The 13,298-nt window shown below is 36.7% G+C and overlaps 1 protein-coding gene across 1 annotated transcript in view; it reads right to left on the bottom strand.

Annotated features, from left to right (window-relative positions):
• LOC127833955 (N-acetylglucosamine-6-sulfatase-like) overlaps window positions 1-13,298 on the bottom strand; it is a 34,298-nt gene that overhangs the window by 7,212 nt on the left and 13,788 nt on the right. Inside the window, exons 8-9 of the mRNA XM_052359476.1 lie at window positions 8,174-8,292; window positions 7,340-7,443 (exon numbers count right to left, since the gene is read on the bottom strand). Of these exons, the coding sequence (XP_052215436.1) occupies window positions 7,340-7,443; window positions 8,174-8,292 (223 nt within the window). The remainder of the gene's footprint in view (window positions 1-7,339; window positions 7,444-8,173; window positions 8,293-13,298) is intronic.

The following is a 13,298-nucleotide window of genomic DNA, read 5'->3' as shown; positions in this document are numbered from 1 at the left end:
AGCAAGGCTGTTGGAAGTGACCTTATTTCACTACACTCCTCCCTCTTTTAATGTTTCAAGGCCCAGACACGCCCGCTACAGCATGTCTAGCATCTGCATGGCCCTCCCAGAAACCATTAAACAGCTCAGACCCATTCCCGCATTCACAGTTCTTTTATGCCTGGTCGCCATTAATGTGAAAATACTGAGCTCAAGCCGGGGATTGAACCCACGACCTCCAGAGTGGTAGTCCGACACTTTTACCACGTCGCTAAAGAGCTAGCCCAACAGCAAGGCTGTTATTTCACTACAGAAGCAAATTAACTAATTTAACATGCTTTTTTATTGGCAGTGGCTAGTCGTATGGCCCCGTACGGGTAGACAAGAGGCTAGCCGTACGGCCCCGTACAGGTAGACAAGAGGCTAGTCATACGGCTCTATTCGTATAGCTGTTCCTATGGAGATTGTCTAGCCTTACGGCTGTCATGACACATAAATATATGGAATAATTATTGATCTACGTGCAGATTCTGAAATTTCTAGCCTTTAGACTGGCTCGTGTAGTCGTTGTCACGGAATTTGCAGTCTGGTTTATGTTTCGTCGTGGTTGGAAATCCGATTCGTGCATAGTATATAAAGGGTGTAAACAAGTTAGATATGAAAATGTAAATTTATGTCGCCAAACAACAATTACAACAATCAATAGAAATCAAAGTTGTGGAGTATATAAATACGCATTGTTCATGCAAATATTAAATGTATACAATAAATATATAGTAAATAATCTTAACTAAGTCAATGAAAATTGCGATATCAAAATGAGAAAAGTTTATAACAAAACAAATAAAAGGAAACTTTTAGATAATATCACTTGATAATAGCATATACAACTCGAAGTTATATACCCTATTTTCACAATATGAGGCAGCATTTCACGACAAGTAATGTCATCTACGCAAACAAATAAATTTGTAGTTTGTACTAATTTCTATAGTAATGATGCAGTGGCAAAAAAGACGCTGATTAGACAGTGTGAATTGCATACTTAACACTGTATACACGTTTTCGAGATCACCATGATAAGAAACACTCCAACTCCTTTAATATATATCAAACCTGCCATTTAGCAGAAGTATGCCCCTTTAATATTGTACTTTTTGTACTTAGACATTAAAGTTGAGGTTTTCGGCCAACAACAGGTACCTAGCCATGAATTGCATTTTGGGCCAGTGGGGTCATTGTTACTTAAAATCTTTTTTCCATATTCTCTTATTATTCATAATATTTAAAAATAGTACATGTTACCAATCAAACCGATTGTGAAATAATTACACATGTGCATGCAATTATTATAAATGTCCAACCTTTTACTCTGGATTTTCTATGATAATTTTTGCACTCATGTAAAGTGACATTTACAAATACAAACGTTAAATACATTTCGATATTGATTTTGTTTTGTGAGATGTATTGTTGTCATCAAACATGTTGTTTTCAAAAAATGATTTTTGATAATTATTATGCCCCCCTTCGAAGAAGAGGGAGTATATTGTTTTGCACATGTCGGTCGGTCCGTCTTTCTGTCCGTCCGTCCACCAAATGGTTTCAGGATGATATCTCAAGAATGCTTAGGCCTAGGATCATGAAATTTCATAGGTACATTGATTATGACTGGCAGATGACCCCTATTGATTTTAAGGTCACTAGGTCAAGGTCACGGTCAAGGCCACGATTGGGGGCATATGTCTCCCACTGCGGAACACTTGTTGCATTTGTATTTCAAATTGTGTAATTTAGATGTTACGAATTCAGAGATGTTTATATGTGGGAGATATAGGTGGAAGCACGATCGCAACACAAACTGTTGTATGGTATCTTATATTGAGTTCCTTGTAAGTCATCGTGTTTTTATTGTTTTGTTAATTTAGGACATAGTGAAAAATAATATGTATGTTGTTTAAGCCATCATTATATTGATGGTTGTCTTAATCATGGATATGAATGGATATGAACGTTACATATTTTGTGTTCACTTTACATATATAAACACTATAAACTCTCTCTATAAAAAAATGAAATGCCGCACATGTGTTCATATTTAACTGTATAACTCTCGGTTTCTTAAATGAAATATTCACATTTTATGCACTAGAACTTTCACTAACCAAAGTTTGGAACAAGATCAGTTCCAGTTTGGATCCTGATCAGACTGCTCTTTTGGAGCCAAAACAGTCACAATCGTCCTAAGGTCCATTTTCCTGTTACTGTCTCTTTTTTTTTCCTCATGATTGATACAAATTACATGTATCGTATTATTTTTTAGTGTGCATATTCCACCCATGGATGAAAGTTACAAAGTTGGTTGTTAAAGCTATGATATAAAGCAAGTCTGTTGTATATTAAAGAGTATTTCTTAGTGTGCATATTCCACCCATGGATGAAAGTTACAAAGTTGGTTGTTAAAGCTATTAAACAATATAAAACGTGTTCAAGTCTTTTTTATTAAAGTCAAATGCATGCTATATTTGTTATAAACATACATATGATATACACTCAACAAAAGTTTAATGATCACTATACAACACTACACACATGGCGTGTTTAATAGTCCCTATTAAAGCAATAGTATAATACATGCGAAAGGTGCTTTTACCTATAAATATATATAAAAATATGTTTACTATTATTATAAAAAGCTTCTACAACTGTGTAATGAGATATATATAAAACACGTAAAGGTTAATGCAAGTATACATAAGGTTAAATTGGCTGAATTTTAAATTTTCAAAAATATTTTTTTTTATCAGTTTAGACAGTTTTATTTTTATTTTTTTGGTAGACTGCTCACTTTTCATGCTTTTATTTTTATTTGTCCCCCCCTGACTCAATGTTTTTGAAACATAACCCGTATAACAAATAAATTAAAAATGCTGGCCTTACTTCTTGAAAATAATTTCTTAATTTAATTATAAGAGACAGAAGAGTTCTAAGAGGATGTCATATATAACACCCAAGCATATGCTTGGCATAAAATAAAATGTAAACGAGGGCTGTTTGTAAAACATGCATGCCCCCCATATGGGCTGTCAGTTGTAGTGGCAGCCATTGTGTGAATACGTTTTTTGGCACTGTGACCTTGACCTAGTGACCTGAAAATCAATAGGGGTTATCTGCGAGTCATGTTCAATGTACCTATGAAGATTCATGATCCTAGGTGTAAGCTTTCTTGAGTTATCATCCGGAAACCATTTTACTGTGTCAAGTCACCGTAATCTTGACCTTTGACTTGTGACCTGAAAGTCAATAGGGGTCATCTGCGAGTCATGATCAAGGTACCAATGAAGCTTCATGATCCTAGGCGTAAGCCTTTTTGAGTTATCATCCAGAAACCATTTTTCTAAGTTGAGTCACCATGACCTTGACCTTTGACCTAGTGACCTGAAAATCAATAGGGGTCATCTGCGAGTCATGATCAATGTACATATGAAGCTTCATGATCCTAGGCATAAGCGTTCTTGAGTTATCATCCATAAACCATTTTAATATTTTGGGTCACCATGACCTTGACCTTTGACCTAGTGACCTGAAAAACAATAGGGGTTATCTGCGAGTCATGATCAATGTACCTTTGAAGTTTCATGATCCTAGGCATAAGCTTTCTTGAGTGTTCATACGAAAACCATTTTACTATTTCGGGTCACAGTGACCTTGACCTTTGACCTAGTGATCTGAAAATCAATAGGGGTCATCTGCGAGTCATGATCAATGTACCTATGAAGTTTCATGATCCTAGGCATAAGCGTTCTTGAGTTATCATCCAGAAACCATTTTACTTTTTCAGGTCACCGTGACCTTGACCATTGACCTAGTGACCTGAAAATCAATAGAGGTCATCTGCGAGTCATGATCAATGTACCTATGAAGTTTCATGATCCTAGGCCTAAGCGTTCTTGAGTTATCATCAGGAAACCATCTGGTGGACGGACAGACATACGGACGGACTGACATGCGCAAAACAATATACCCCCTCTTCTTCGAAGGGGGGCATAATAATACGATTTACAGATTAGAAGTTTTTGAGAAAAAACAAACATTCATGAATTTGACCTTGCATAGTGACCTTGACCTGTCACTAGGCAGTATAGAAGTTGTATGTTACCTTGTGACATTGACCTGTCACCAAACAGTATAGGAGTTGTATGTTACCATCTGCCCTTGACCTGTCACTAAACAGTATAGGAGTTGTATGTTACCTTGTGACCTTGACCTGACATAAAACAGTATAGGAGTTGTATGTTTCATTGTGCCCTTGACCTGTCACCAAACAGTATAGGAGTTGTATGTTACATTGTGCCCTTGACCTGTCACCAATCAGTATAGGAGTTGTATGCTACATTGTGACCTTGACCTGTCACCAAAAAGTATAGGAGTTGTATGTGTAATTGTGACCTTGACCTGTCACTAAAAAGTATAGGAGTTGTATGTTACATTGTGACCTTGACCTGTCACCAAACAGTATAGGAGTTGTATCTTACATTGTGACCTTGACCTGTCACTAGACAGTATAGGAGTTTTATGTTACACTGTGACCTTGACCTGTCACTAGACAGTATAGGAGTTGTATGTAACATTGTGACCTTGACCTGTCACCAAACAGTATAGGAGTTGTATGTTACCTTGTGCCCTTGACCTGTCACCAAAAAGTATAGGAGTTGTATGTTTCATTGTGACCTTGACCTGCCACCAAACAGTATAGTTGTATGTTACCTTGTGCCCTTGACCTGTCACTAGACAGTATAGAAGTTGTATGCTACATGGTGACCTTGATCTGTCACCAAAAAGTATAGAGTTGTATGTTTTATTGTGACCTTGACCTGTCACTAAAAAGTATAGGAGTCGTATGTTACATTGTGACTTTGACCTGTCACCAAAAAGTATAGGAGTTGTATGTTTTATTGTGACCTTGACCTGTCACTAGACAGTATAAGAGTTGTATGCTACATTGTAACCTTAACCGGTCACCAAAAAGTAAAGGAGTTGTATGTTTAATTGTGACCTTGACCTGTCACTAAAAAGTATAGGAGTTGTATGTTACATTGTGACCTTGACCTGTCACCAAACAGTATACGAGTTGTATGTTACATTGTGACCTTGACCTGTCACTAGACAGTATAGGAGTTTTATGTAACACTGTGACCTTGACCTGTCACTAGACAGTATAGGAGTTGTATGTAACATTGTGACCTTGACCTGTCACCAAACAGTATAGGAGTTCTATGTTACATTGTGCCCTTGACCTGTCACCAAAAAGTATAGGAGTTGTATGTTTCATTGTGACCTTGACCGGTCACCAAACAGTATAGTTGTATGTTACCTTGTGCCCTTGACCTGTCACTAGACAGTATAGGAGTTGTATGTTTCATTGTGACCTTGACCTTTCACTAAAAAGTATAGGAGTCGTATGTTAAATTGTGACCTTGACCTGTTACCAAAAAGTTTAGGAGTTGTATGTTTTATTGTGACCTTGACCTGTCACTAGACAGTATATAAGTTGTATGTTACATTGTGACCTTGACCTGTCACAAGGCAGAAAAGGAGTTGTATGTAACATTGTGACCTTGACCTGTCACCAAACAGTATATGAGTTGTATGTTACCTTGTGCCCTTGCCCTGTCACCAAAATGTATAGGAGTTGTATGTTTCATTGTGACCTTGACCTGCCACCAAACAGTATAGTTGTATGTTACCTTGTGCCCTTGACCTGTCACTAGACAGTATAGAAGTTGTATGCTACATGGTGACCTTGATCTGTCACCAAAAAGTATAAGAGTTGTATGTTTCATTGTGACCTTGACCTGTCACTAAAAAGTATAGGAGTCGTATGTTACATTGTGACTTTGACCTGTCACCAAAAAGTATAGGAGTTGTATCTTTTATTGTGACCTTGACCTGTCACTAGACAGTATAGGAGTTGTATGCTACATTGTGACCTTGACCTGTCACCAAAAAGTAAAGGAGTTGTATGTTTAGTTGTGACCTTGACCTGTCACTAAAAAGTATAGGAGTCGTATGTTACATTGTGACCTTGACCTGTCACCAAACAGTATACGAGTTGTATGTTACATTGTGACCTTGACCTGTCACTAGACAGTATAGGAGTTTTATTTTACACTGTGACCTTGACCTGTCACAAGACAGTATAGGAGTTGTATGTAACATTGTGACCTTGACCTGTCACCAAACAGTATAGGAGTTGTATGTTACATTGTGCCCTTGACCTGTCACCAAAAAGTATAGGAGTTGTATGTTTCATTGTGACCTTGACCTGTCACCAAACAGTATAGTTGTATGTTACCTTGTGCGCTTGACCTGTCACCAAAAAGTATAGGAGTTGTATGTTTCATTGTGACCTTGACCTGTCACCAAAAAGTATAGGAGTTGTATGTTTCATTGTGACCTTGACCTGTCACTAAAAAGTATAGGAGTCGTATGTTAAATTGTGACCTTGACCTGTCACCAAAAAGTATAGGAGTTGTATGTTTTATTGTGACCTTGACCTGTCACTAGACAGTATATAAGTTGTATGTTACATTGTGACCTTGACCTGTAACTAGGCAGTAAAGGAGTTGTATGTAACATTGTGGCCTTGACCTGTCACCAAACAGTATATGAGTTGTATGTTACCTTGTGCCCTTGACCTGTCACCAAAAAGTATAGGAGTTGTATGTTACATTGTGACCTTGACCTGTCACTAGACAGTATAGTTGTATGTTACCTTGTGACCTTGACTTGACATAAAACAGTATAGGAGTTGTATGTTACCTTGTGCCTTTGACCTGTCACTAGACAGTATAGGAGTTGTATGTTACATTGTGACCTTGACCTGTCACCAAACAGTATAGGAGTTGTATATTACCTTGTGCCCTTGACCGGTCACCAATCAGTATAGGAGTTGTATGTTACATTGTGACCTTGACCTGTCACCAAACAGTATAGGTGTTGTATGTAACATTGTGACCTTGACCTGTCACCAAAAAGTATAGGAGTTGTATGTTACATTGTGACCTTCACCTGTCACCAAACAGTATAGGAGTTGTATGTGACAATGAAGGCACTACACTGGGGCTTAATTTATACCATAATTACAATTTTATATCTGTTATCATACATGGCCAATTCCTTGATACTTTATGACAATGTATTTATTACAGAATTGCATGTCATATATGTTACTGATAATCCTACATTAAAGAATGGATGGAATGAAATTGCACACCCTACGACCCACCCACTGACGGAGGAAGCAAAAACTATATGCCATACTTAAGGAGATAAATATCAACAGCTTTGTAGTACTCACATCTGAGGTTTGGTTTGGCTTTATGCCTGGACCTCGCACCATCAAGGGAACTCTTATGTCGAAATCATACAACTGCCGCTTGTCGTAAGGGAGCCCGAACTGACCTTTAACATTCCAATTCATTGTACACTGCTTTAAAAGGAATATATTAAACTTGTACACATGTATTCTATGAAATTGACATCCTACCAGGATTTTAGTGGGATATTCTTTTTAATTAATTTATCATATATTTATGGCTGGATCAGCTTAATGTTTGCAAGCAATACTAAAAAGACCAACTCAAATCAACGCATCAATTGTCAAAGGTGCATGTGTTCTTGACAATAACCTTTGCCTACAGTCATAACTTGAAAGTATCATATGGTTCCCTCATATCCAGCGTCTCAATAATTTTGTTTTTCATAAAATTAGAGGCTCTCGTTATGAAGTCACACTTATGCCCTCAGAGTATTTTGTTTCACTAACATTACTACGCTAAAATGATTACAAACACAGCCATGAGGAAAACACAGGTAAAATTGCATTTCAACATTACATTTCAGAGCCATGTTCTGTGAAAAGGGGGTTTAAAGCATGTGTGCAAAGTGTCGTCCCAGAAAAGGTTGTGCAGTCAAGACAGGATATTTCAGGACGACACTTTTTGCCTAAACTTGATTTTTTTGCTTAGAAGTGACTTTCTTGAAATGAAAAGTATCATAAAACTGGAAAGTGTTGTCTCTGCGGACAGCACAGGCTAATCTGGGACAACACTTTAGGCAGATGCATAAAAAAGCCTTATCACAAGGCACGGTCCATCAAGACGGGATAAAATAGTAACACAAAGCCCTATACCAAGGTGGTATCCATTGTCAGAGGAGAAGAATATGTAAGTGTTGTCAAGGAGACCATCTGCCTGCAGGGTCTGTACTAGGTCCTCCATCATGTCATCTACAGACTGCAGAGTTCTCCACCTACATGTACAAGAAACATACCGGGTAACTACCAAAAGGTTTGAAATCCCACACCAATGTAGGCAACATAGCGTAGGACTATTAGAACAAGAGCACCGCATAACGGGTGCCACGCTCGGCTGCGAAAGCTTGTCAGATTTTTCCTTTTTTTAGAGGTCACAGTGACCTTGACCTTTGACCTAGGGACCCAAAATGGGTGTGGCATGAAGAACTCATCAAGGTGCATCTACATATGAAGTTTCAAAGTTGTAGGTGGAAGCACTTTGATTTTAGAGGCAATGTTAAGGTTTTTGTTAAAGTTTAATATTAGAGTTCACTGTGACCTTGACCTTTGACCTAGTGACCCAAAATGGGTGTGGCATGTAGAACTCATCAAGGTGCATCTACATATGAAGTTTCAAAGTTGTAGGTGGAAGCACTTTGATTTTAGAGCCTATGTTAAAGTTTGATATTAGAGGTCACAGTGACCTTGACCTTTGACCTAGTGACCAAAAAATGGGTGTGGAGTGTAGAACTCATCAAGGTGCATCTACATATGAAGTTTCAAAGTTGTAGGTGGCTGCACTTTGATTTTAGAGCCAATGTTAAGGTTTTAGCACGACGCCTACGGCGGACAAGCTGGCTATGACAATAGCTCGGGTTTTCTCCAAAAACAGCCTCGCTAAAAACTAGAAATGCCACACAGACACTGATGCCCCACAACATATGTTTGGACACAGAAAAAATCTCTGTAAAACAACAGTATATCCTACTGTGAACAAAAGACCAGAAGACCATATGGCCATAAGAAGCAAAGAAAAAATGGCTTTTGCAACCAGCATAAAACCAGAACAGCCTGCAAGTAAATTGCAGTCTGTTCAGGTTTTATGTTGTTTGCTGCTCATCAGTATCTCTAAGGGTTGGAAATGAAGCCTTAAAAATTGAATTTAGTAAGAAAGGTCTTTAATTAAATTTAACTTTCTACGGGACTACAAATGCTTGAAAATACGTATCTAAAAGGGAAAGATATAAGTCAAAACTAGATAAAATTATTTTTTTAACAATCATATTCAAATGAAGGTTATTCAGCTACTTAGTTTGAACCAAATCTACCAAGCAGTTGAGTTAAACAGGAGTTTAGTATGTCTTATTCAAGGGGAACAATATTTTCTAGTGAACAAACAAGAAAAAAGGCAATAATTCAGCCAAAACAGATTACAGAAAATTTTCCTTATTCCTAATTTAACAATCATCTACAAATTAAGGTTATTCAACTGTGAATTTCCTTTTAGCATGATTTACCCCGTAGAAAAAGAGATTTTATTTTACTATTTGACAATATGTTCCAGAGTGGAAAAACAGGCAAAGGGTCATACATTTGCCAAGACTCTCAACAGCCAGAATTCCTTCAGGCAAAGGGCCATACATTTGCCAAGACTCTCCACAGCTAAAATTCCTTCAGGCAAAGGGCCATACATTTGCCAAGACTCTCCACAGCCATAATTCCTTCTGGCAAAGAGCCATACATTTGCCAAGACTCTCCACAGCCAGAATTCCTTCTGGCAAAGGGCCATACATTTGCCAAGACTCTCCACAGCTATAATTCCTTCTGAAAAAGGGCCATACATTTGCCAAGACTCTCCACAGCCATAATTCCTTCTGGCAAAGTGCCATACATTTGCCAAGACTCTCCACAGCCATAATTCCTTCTGGCAAAGAGCCATACATTTGCCAAGACACTCCACAGCCATAATTCCTTCTGGCAAAGGGTCATACATTAAATGATTTGCCAAGACTCTCCACAGCCATAATTCCATCAGGCAAAGAGCCATACATTTGCCAAGACTCTCCACAGCCATAATTCCTTCTGGCAAAGAGCCATACATTTGCCAAGACTCTCCCCAGCCATAATTCCTTCTGGCAAAGGGCCAAACATTTGCCAAGACTTTCCACAGCTATAATTCCTTCTGGCAAAGGGCCATACATTTGCCAAGACTCTCCACAGCTATAATTCCTTCTGGCAAAGGGCCATACATTTGCCAAGACTCTCCACAGCCATAATTCCTTCTGGCAATAGACCATACATTTGCCAAGACTCTCCACAGCCATAATTCCTTCTGGCAAAGAGCCATACATTTGCCAAGACACTCCACAGCTAAAATTCCTTTCTATCTTATCATCTCCACTACAGATCATTCAACTGTGGAATTAAGCAAATTTTAACCTGTAGTTAAAAAGAAAGTAATAACACAATTTTTTAGGACTATATACTATATTCTCTAGTGGAAACTAGAAACAAGAGTTGTCAGAAGACAGCGCACTCGACTATTCGAGTGCTTGACAGTATAACGTAAGCCATCATGGGGAAATTGTTCATATTCAATAAGGTCAAGGAAATATAGTCATATTCTAAGTGGAAGAGGACCATAATAAAAACATATTGATAGCTTATGTTTTAAAGAAGTTGTACTTAATAGACGATTCTGAGTTCAGGTATATTTTACACAATCAATTGAACATTTGTAAAGACATAAAACAAACTAATAAGATTTGATTTCAAGTTTGATAGCAATAGCTTGGGTGGGATGGTTGGACGGTCCTTCAAAAATAAAATAAATAAATATTATTATTTTTTTACCATGTTTCAAACAAGAGGCCCAAAGTCGCTCACCTGAGATAAAAAGAAATTACCTGTTCTTCAACAACAATGTGACTAAACTATTTTTTATTCTTTCCAAACATTCATCATTTATACTTGAGCAATAATGCAAACAATACAAACAATTCATATTGAAATACAGTTCATAAACTTTCAAAAGTTAATCATAGTTAAAACAAGGTTTAAAAAACAATTATAAATTTCATGTCTAAACTTGGTCAACAGATTGTGTTCAGTATGAGGCAAATGCCTTAATAAAGCACTCAGGATAAACAAACACCCGTGATCACTATAATTGAATTCACTCTATTCACTTCACTGAACAAATAATTAAGAACTCACTTTCATTGTATTATTCACTTAAGTCTAATGTAAGACACTTTCAGAAAACAAACAGTTTAAATCCATTTCTTCGGCTTTGATTAATCACTTATAACTTGCGTTAATCACAACGCACTAAGTCACTTTAATTAAAAGATTAGCTGAGATTTGTCATTTAATAAATTCACTTTGTTCACTCATAACTTATTAAAAACACTAACTTGTTGTTGCATAAATTCACTAAGTCCTGTTCTTTATTAAATCACTAACTCAATATTTTCACTGAGAGAAAAAAAATATACGTCACTTTGCCTTAGTTATCACTTAACTAATAATTGCACTTAGTTAAAAGAACTAAACTAACTCCACTAACTTAACATTCCCAGTTTGTGAAACACAGTAAATCAATAATTCAAAATTTTCATTTGAGAAAAATAAGACAAAGTCACTTTTACTTGGTGAAATTTCAACTTAGAACATTAAACTCACCTCCATGATAAAACTAACAGTTGCTACACTAAAAAGGTCTGGCAGGTTAGTGATTCACTAACCCCAATCTTTCAATTAGTAGACTAACTCTTTCAACTTCGAGCCAGGGGGTCTAGCATTAGTCTTTGACTTGTATACCCAGATGTTTTGGTTGATTAGTTCTTATCGGAAAGGCCAACAATGTGCCAATCCCCTGATTCTGAAGTGTAGCTGGCATAGTAACATAGGTAAACATCCAATCAAATGAGAGCACTGCTATTCTTAGCATCCAGGTAAAGATAAGCACTGATCAAAGAGATGCAGCACTGACCACTGATGTAAACTATCTGCACTTTATATAGAGAGTTTAAAGCATTTATTTCATTTCTTAAGAATTATCATACAATGAAAATATACCTGATCTATCATTAATGAATTTATAAGTTATTAACTATCATTAATGAATTTAAAAGTTATTAAAAATTGTAATTTAAAGAATTATTATTTTAAGAATAAAAACAAAGTAAACAATTACAAGGCAGGCGTTACAATACATATAAAGAAAACCATTTTCGAACTCGTACGAGATATCTATAAAAGCGATGTTTAAAAAAAAAAGATGATTAGGCAAAAAATGTCAATTCTAGAGTGTTCACAAGCTTTTTTACTATATCAATATAAGGAAAATGACCCCCACCCCCTGGCGGCCTAGTTTTTTTACCGGTCCAAACTATTTTCAAACTCAACCGTCATATCCAAGAAGTTCACAATCTGTCAAAAAAAACTGATATAAATATTAGTTACTGTTAGTCTAGAAGTTGCTCAAAAATTTTGTTTATAAAATAAGTCTAACTTAATCTAAAGAACACAATTTATGGAGAGCGGAAAACTCCAGTTACTCAAATGTAAAAAATTAGAAGAAATTTCAAAAGTTATTTCAATTAAAAGAGTCTTTCTAATTTAGAAAATGCCGAATAACAAGGTTGCCATGGAAACAGTTTCATAGCACAGTAGTCTGCTAAATACACCAAAACACAGTAGGTTAACTTTGCTTATCAGTAAAGATCAAAGATAAGGCTCTACAGTGCATTAGTACATGTAAAGTTATTTTATGACATAGGTTTATTAAATTGCATGCAAACTACTGTTTTTATGTACACCACATTTTATGAAAGAAGTCCCAGGTTTATACAAGGATGTAAACTATTAGTAAACTATTAGAAAGTATGTACAGGTTATCTTTCTTTAACATAATGGCTAATCACAACTAGACTGTTCACATGTTTTAACTATATACATATAGAGAAAACTGCCGGACCCTTGGCAGCCATGTTTTTCAAGCAAAGTTTACCATTTTTGAACTCATCCAAGATATCATTGGGACAAACCTTCTGATCAAGTTTCATGAAGATCGGAAAATAAATGCGGCCTCTACAGTGTTAACAAGGTTTTACTATAGCCATATAAGGAAAAATGCCCCGCCCCCTGGCGGCCATTTTTTTCAACCAACCGACATCATTTTCGAACTTATCCAAGATATCATTGGGATGAATCTTCTGACCAAGTTTCATGAAGATCA

The sequence above is a fragment of the Dreissena polymorpha genome, chromosome 1 (genome assembly GCF_020536995.1).
Source record: "Dreissena polymorpha isolate Duluth1 chromosome 1, UMN_Dpol_1.0, whole genome shotgun sequence".
In the NCBI taxonomy this organism is placed as follows: domain Eukaryota; kingdom Metazoa; phylum Mollusca; class Bivalvia; order Myida; family Dreissenidae; genus Dreissena; species Dreissena polymorpha.
Note: the sequence above shows the minus strand (reverse complement) of the source record. Positions and strands in the feature narration are given on the sequence as shown.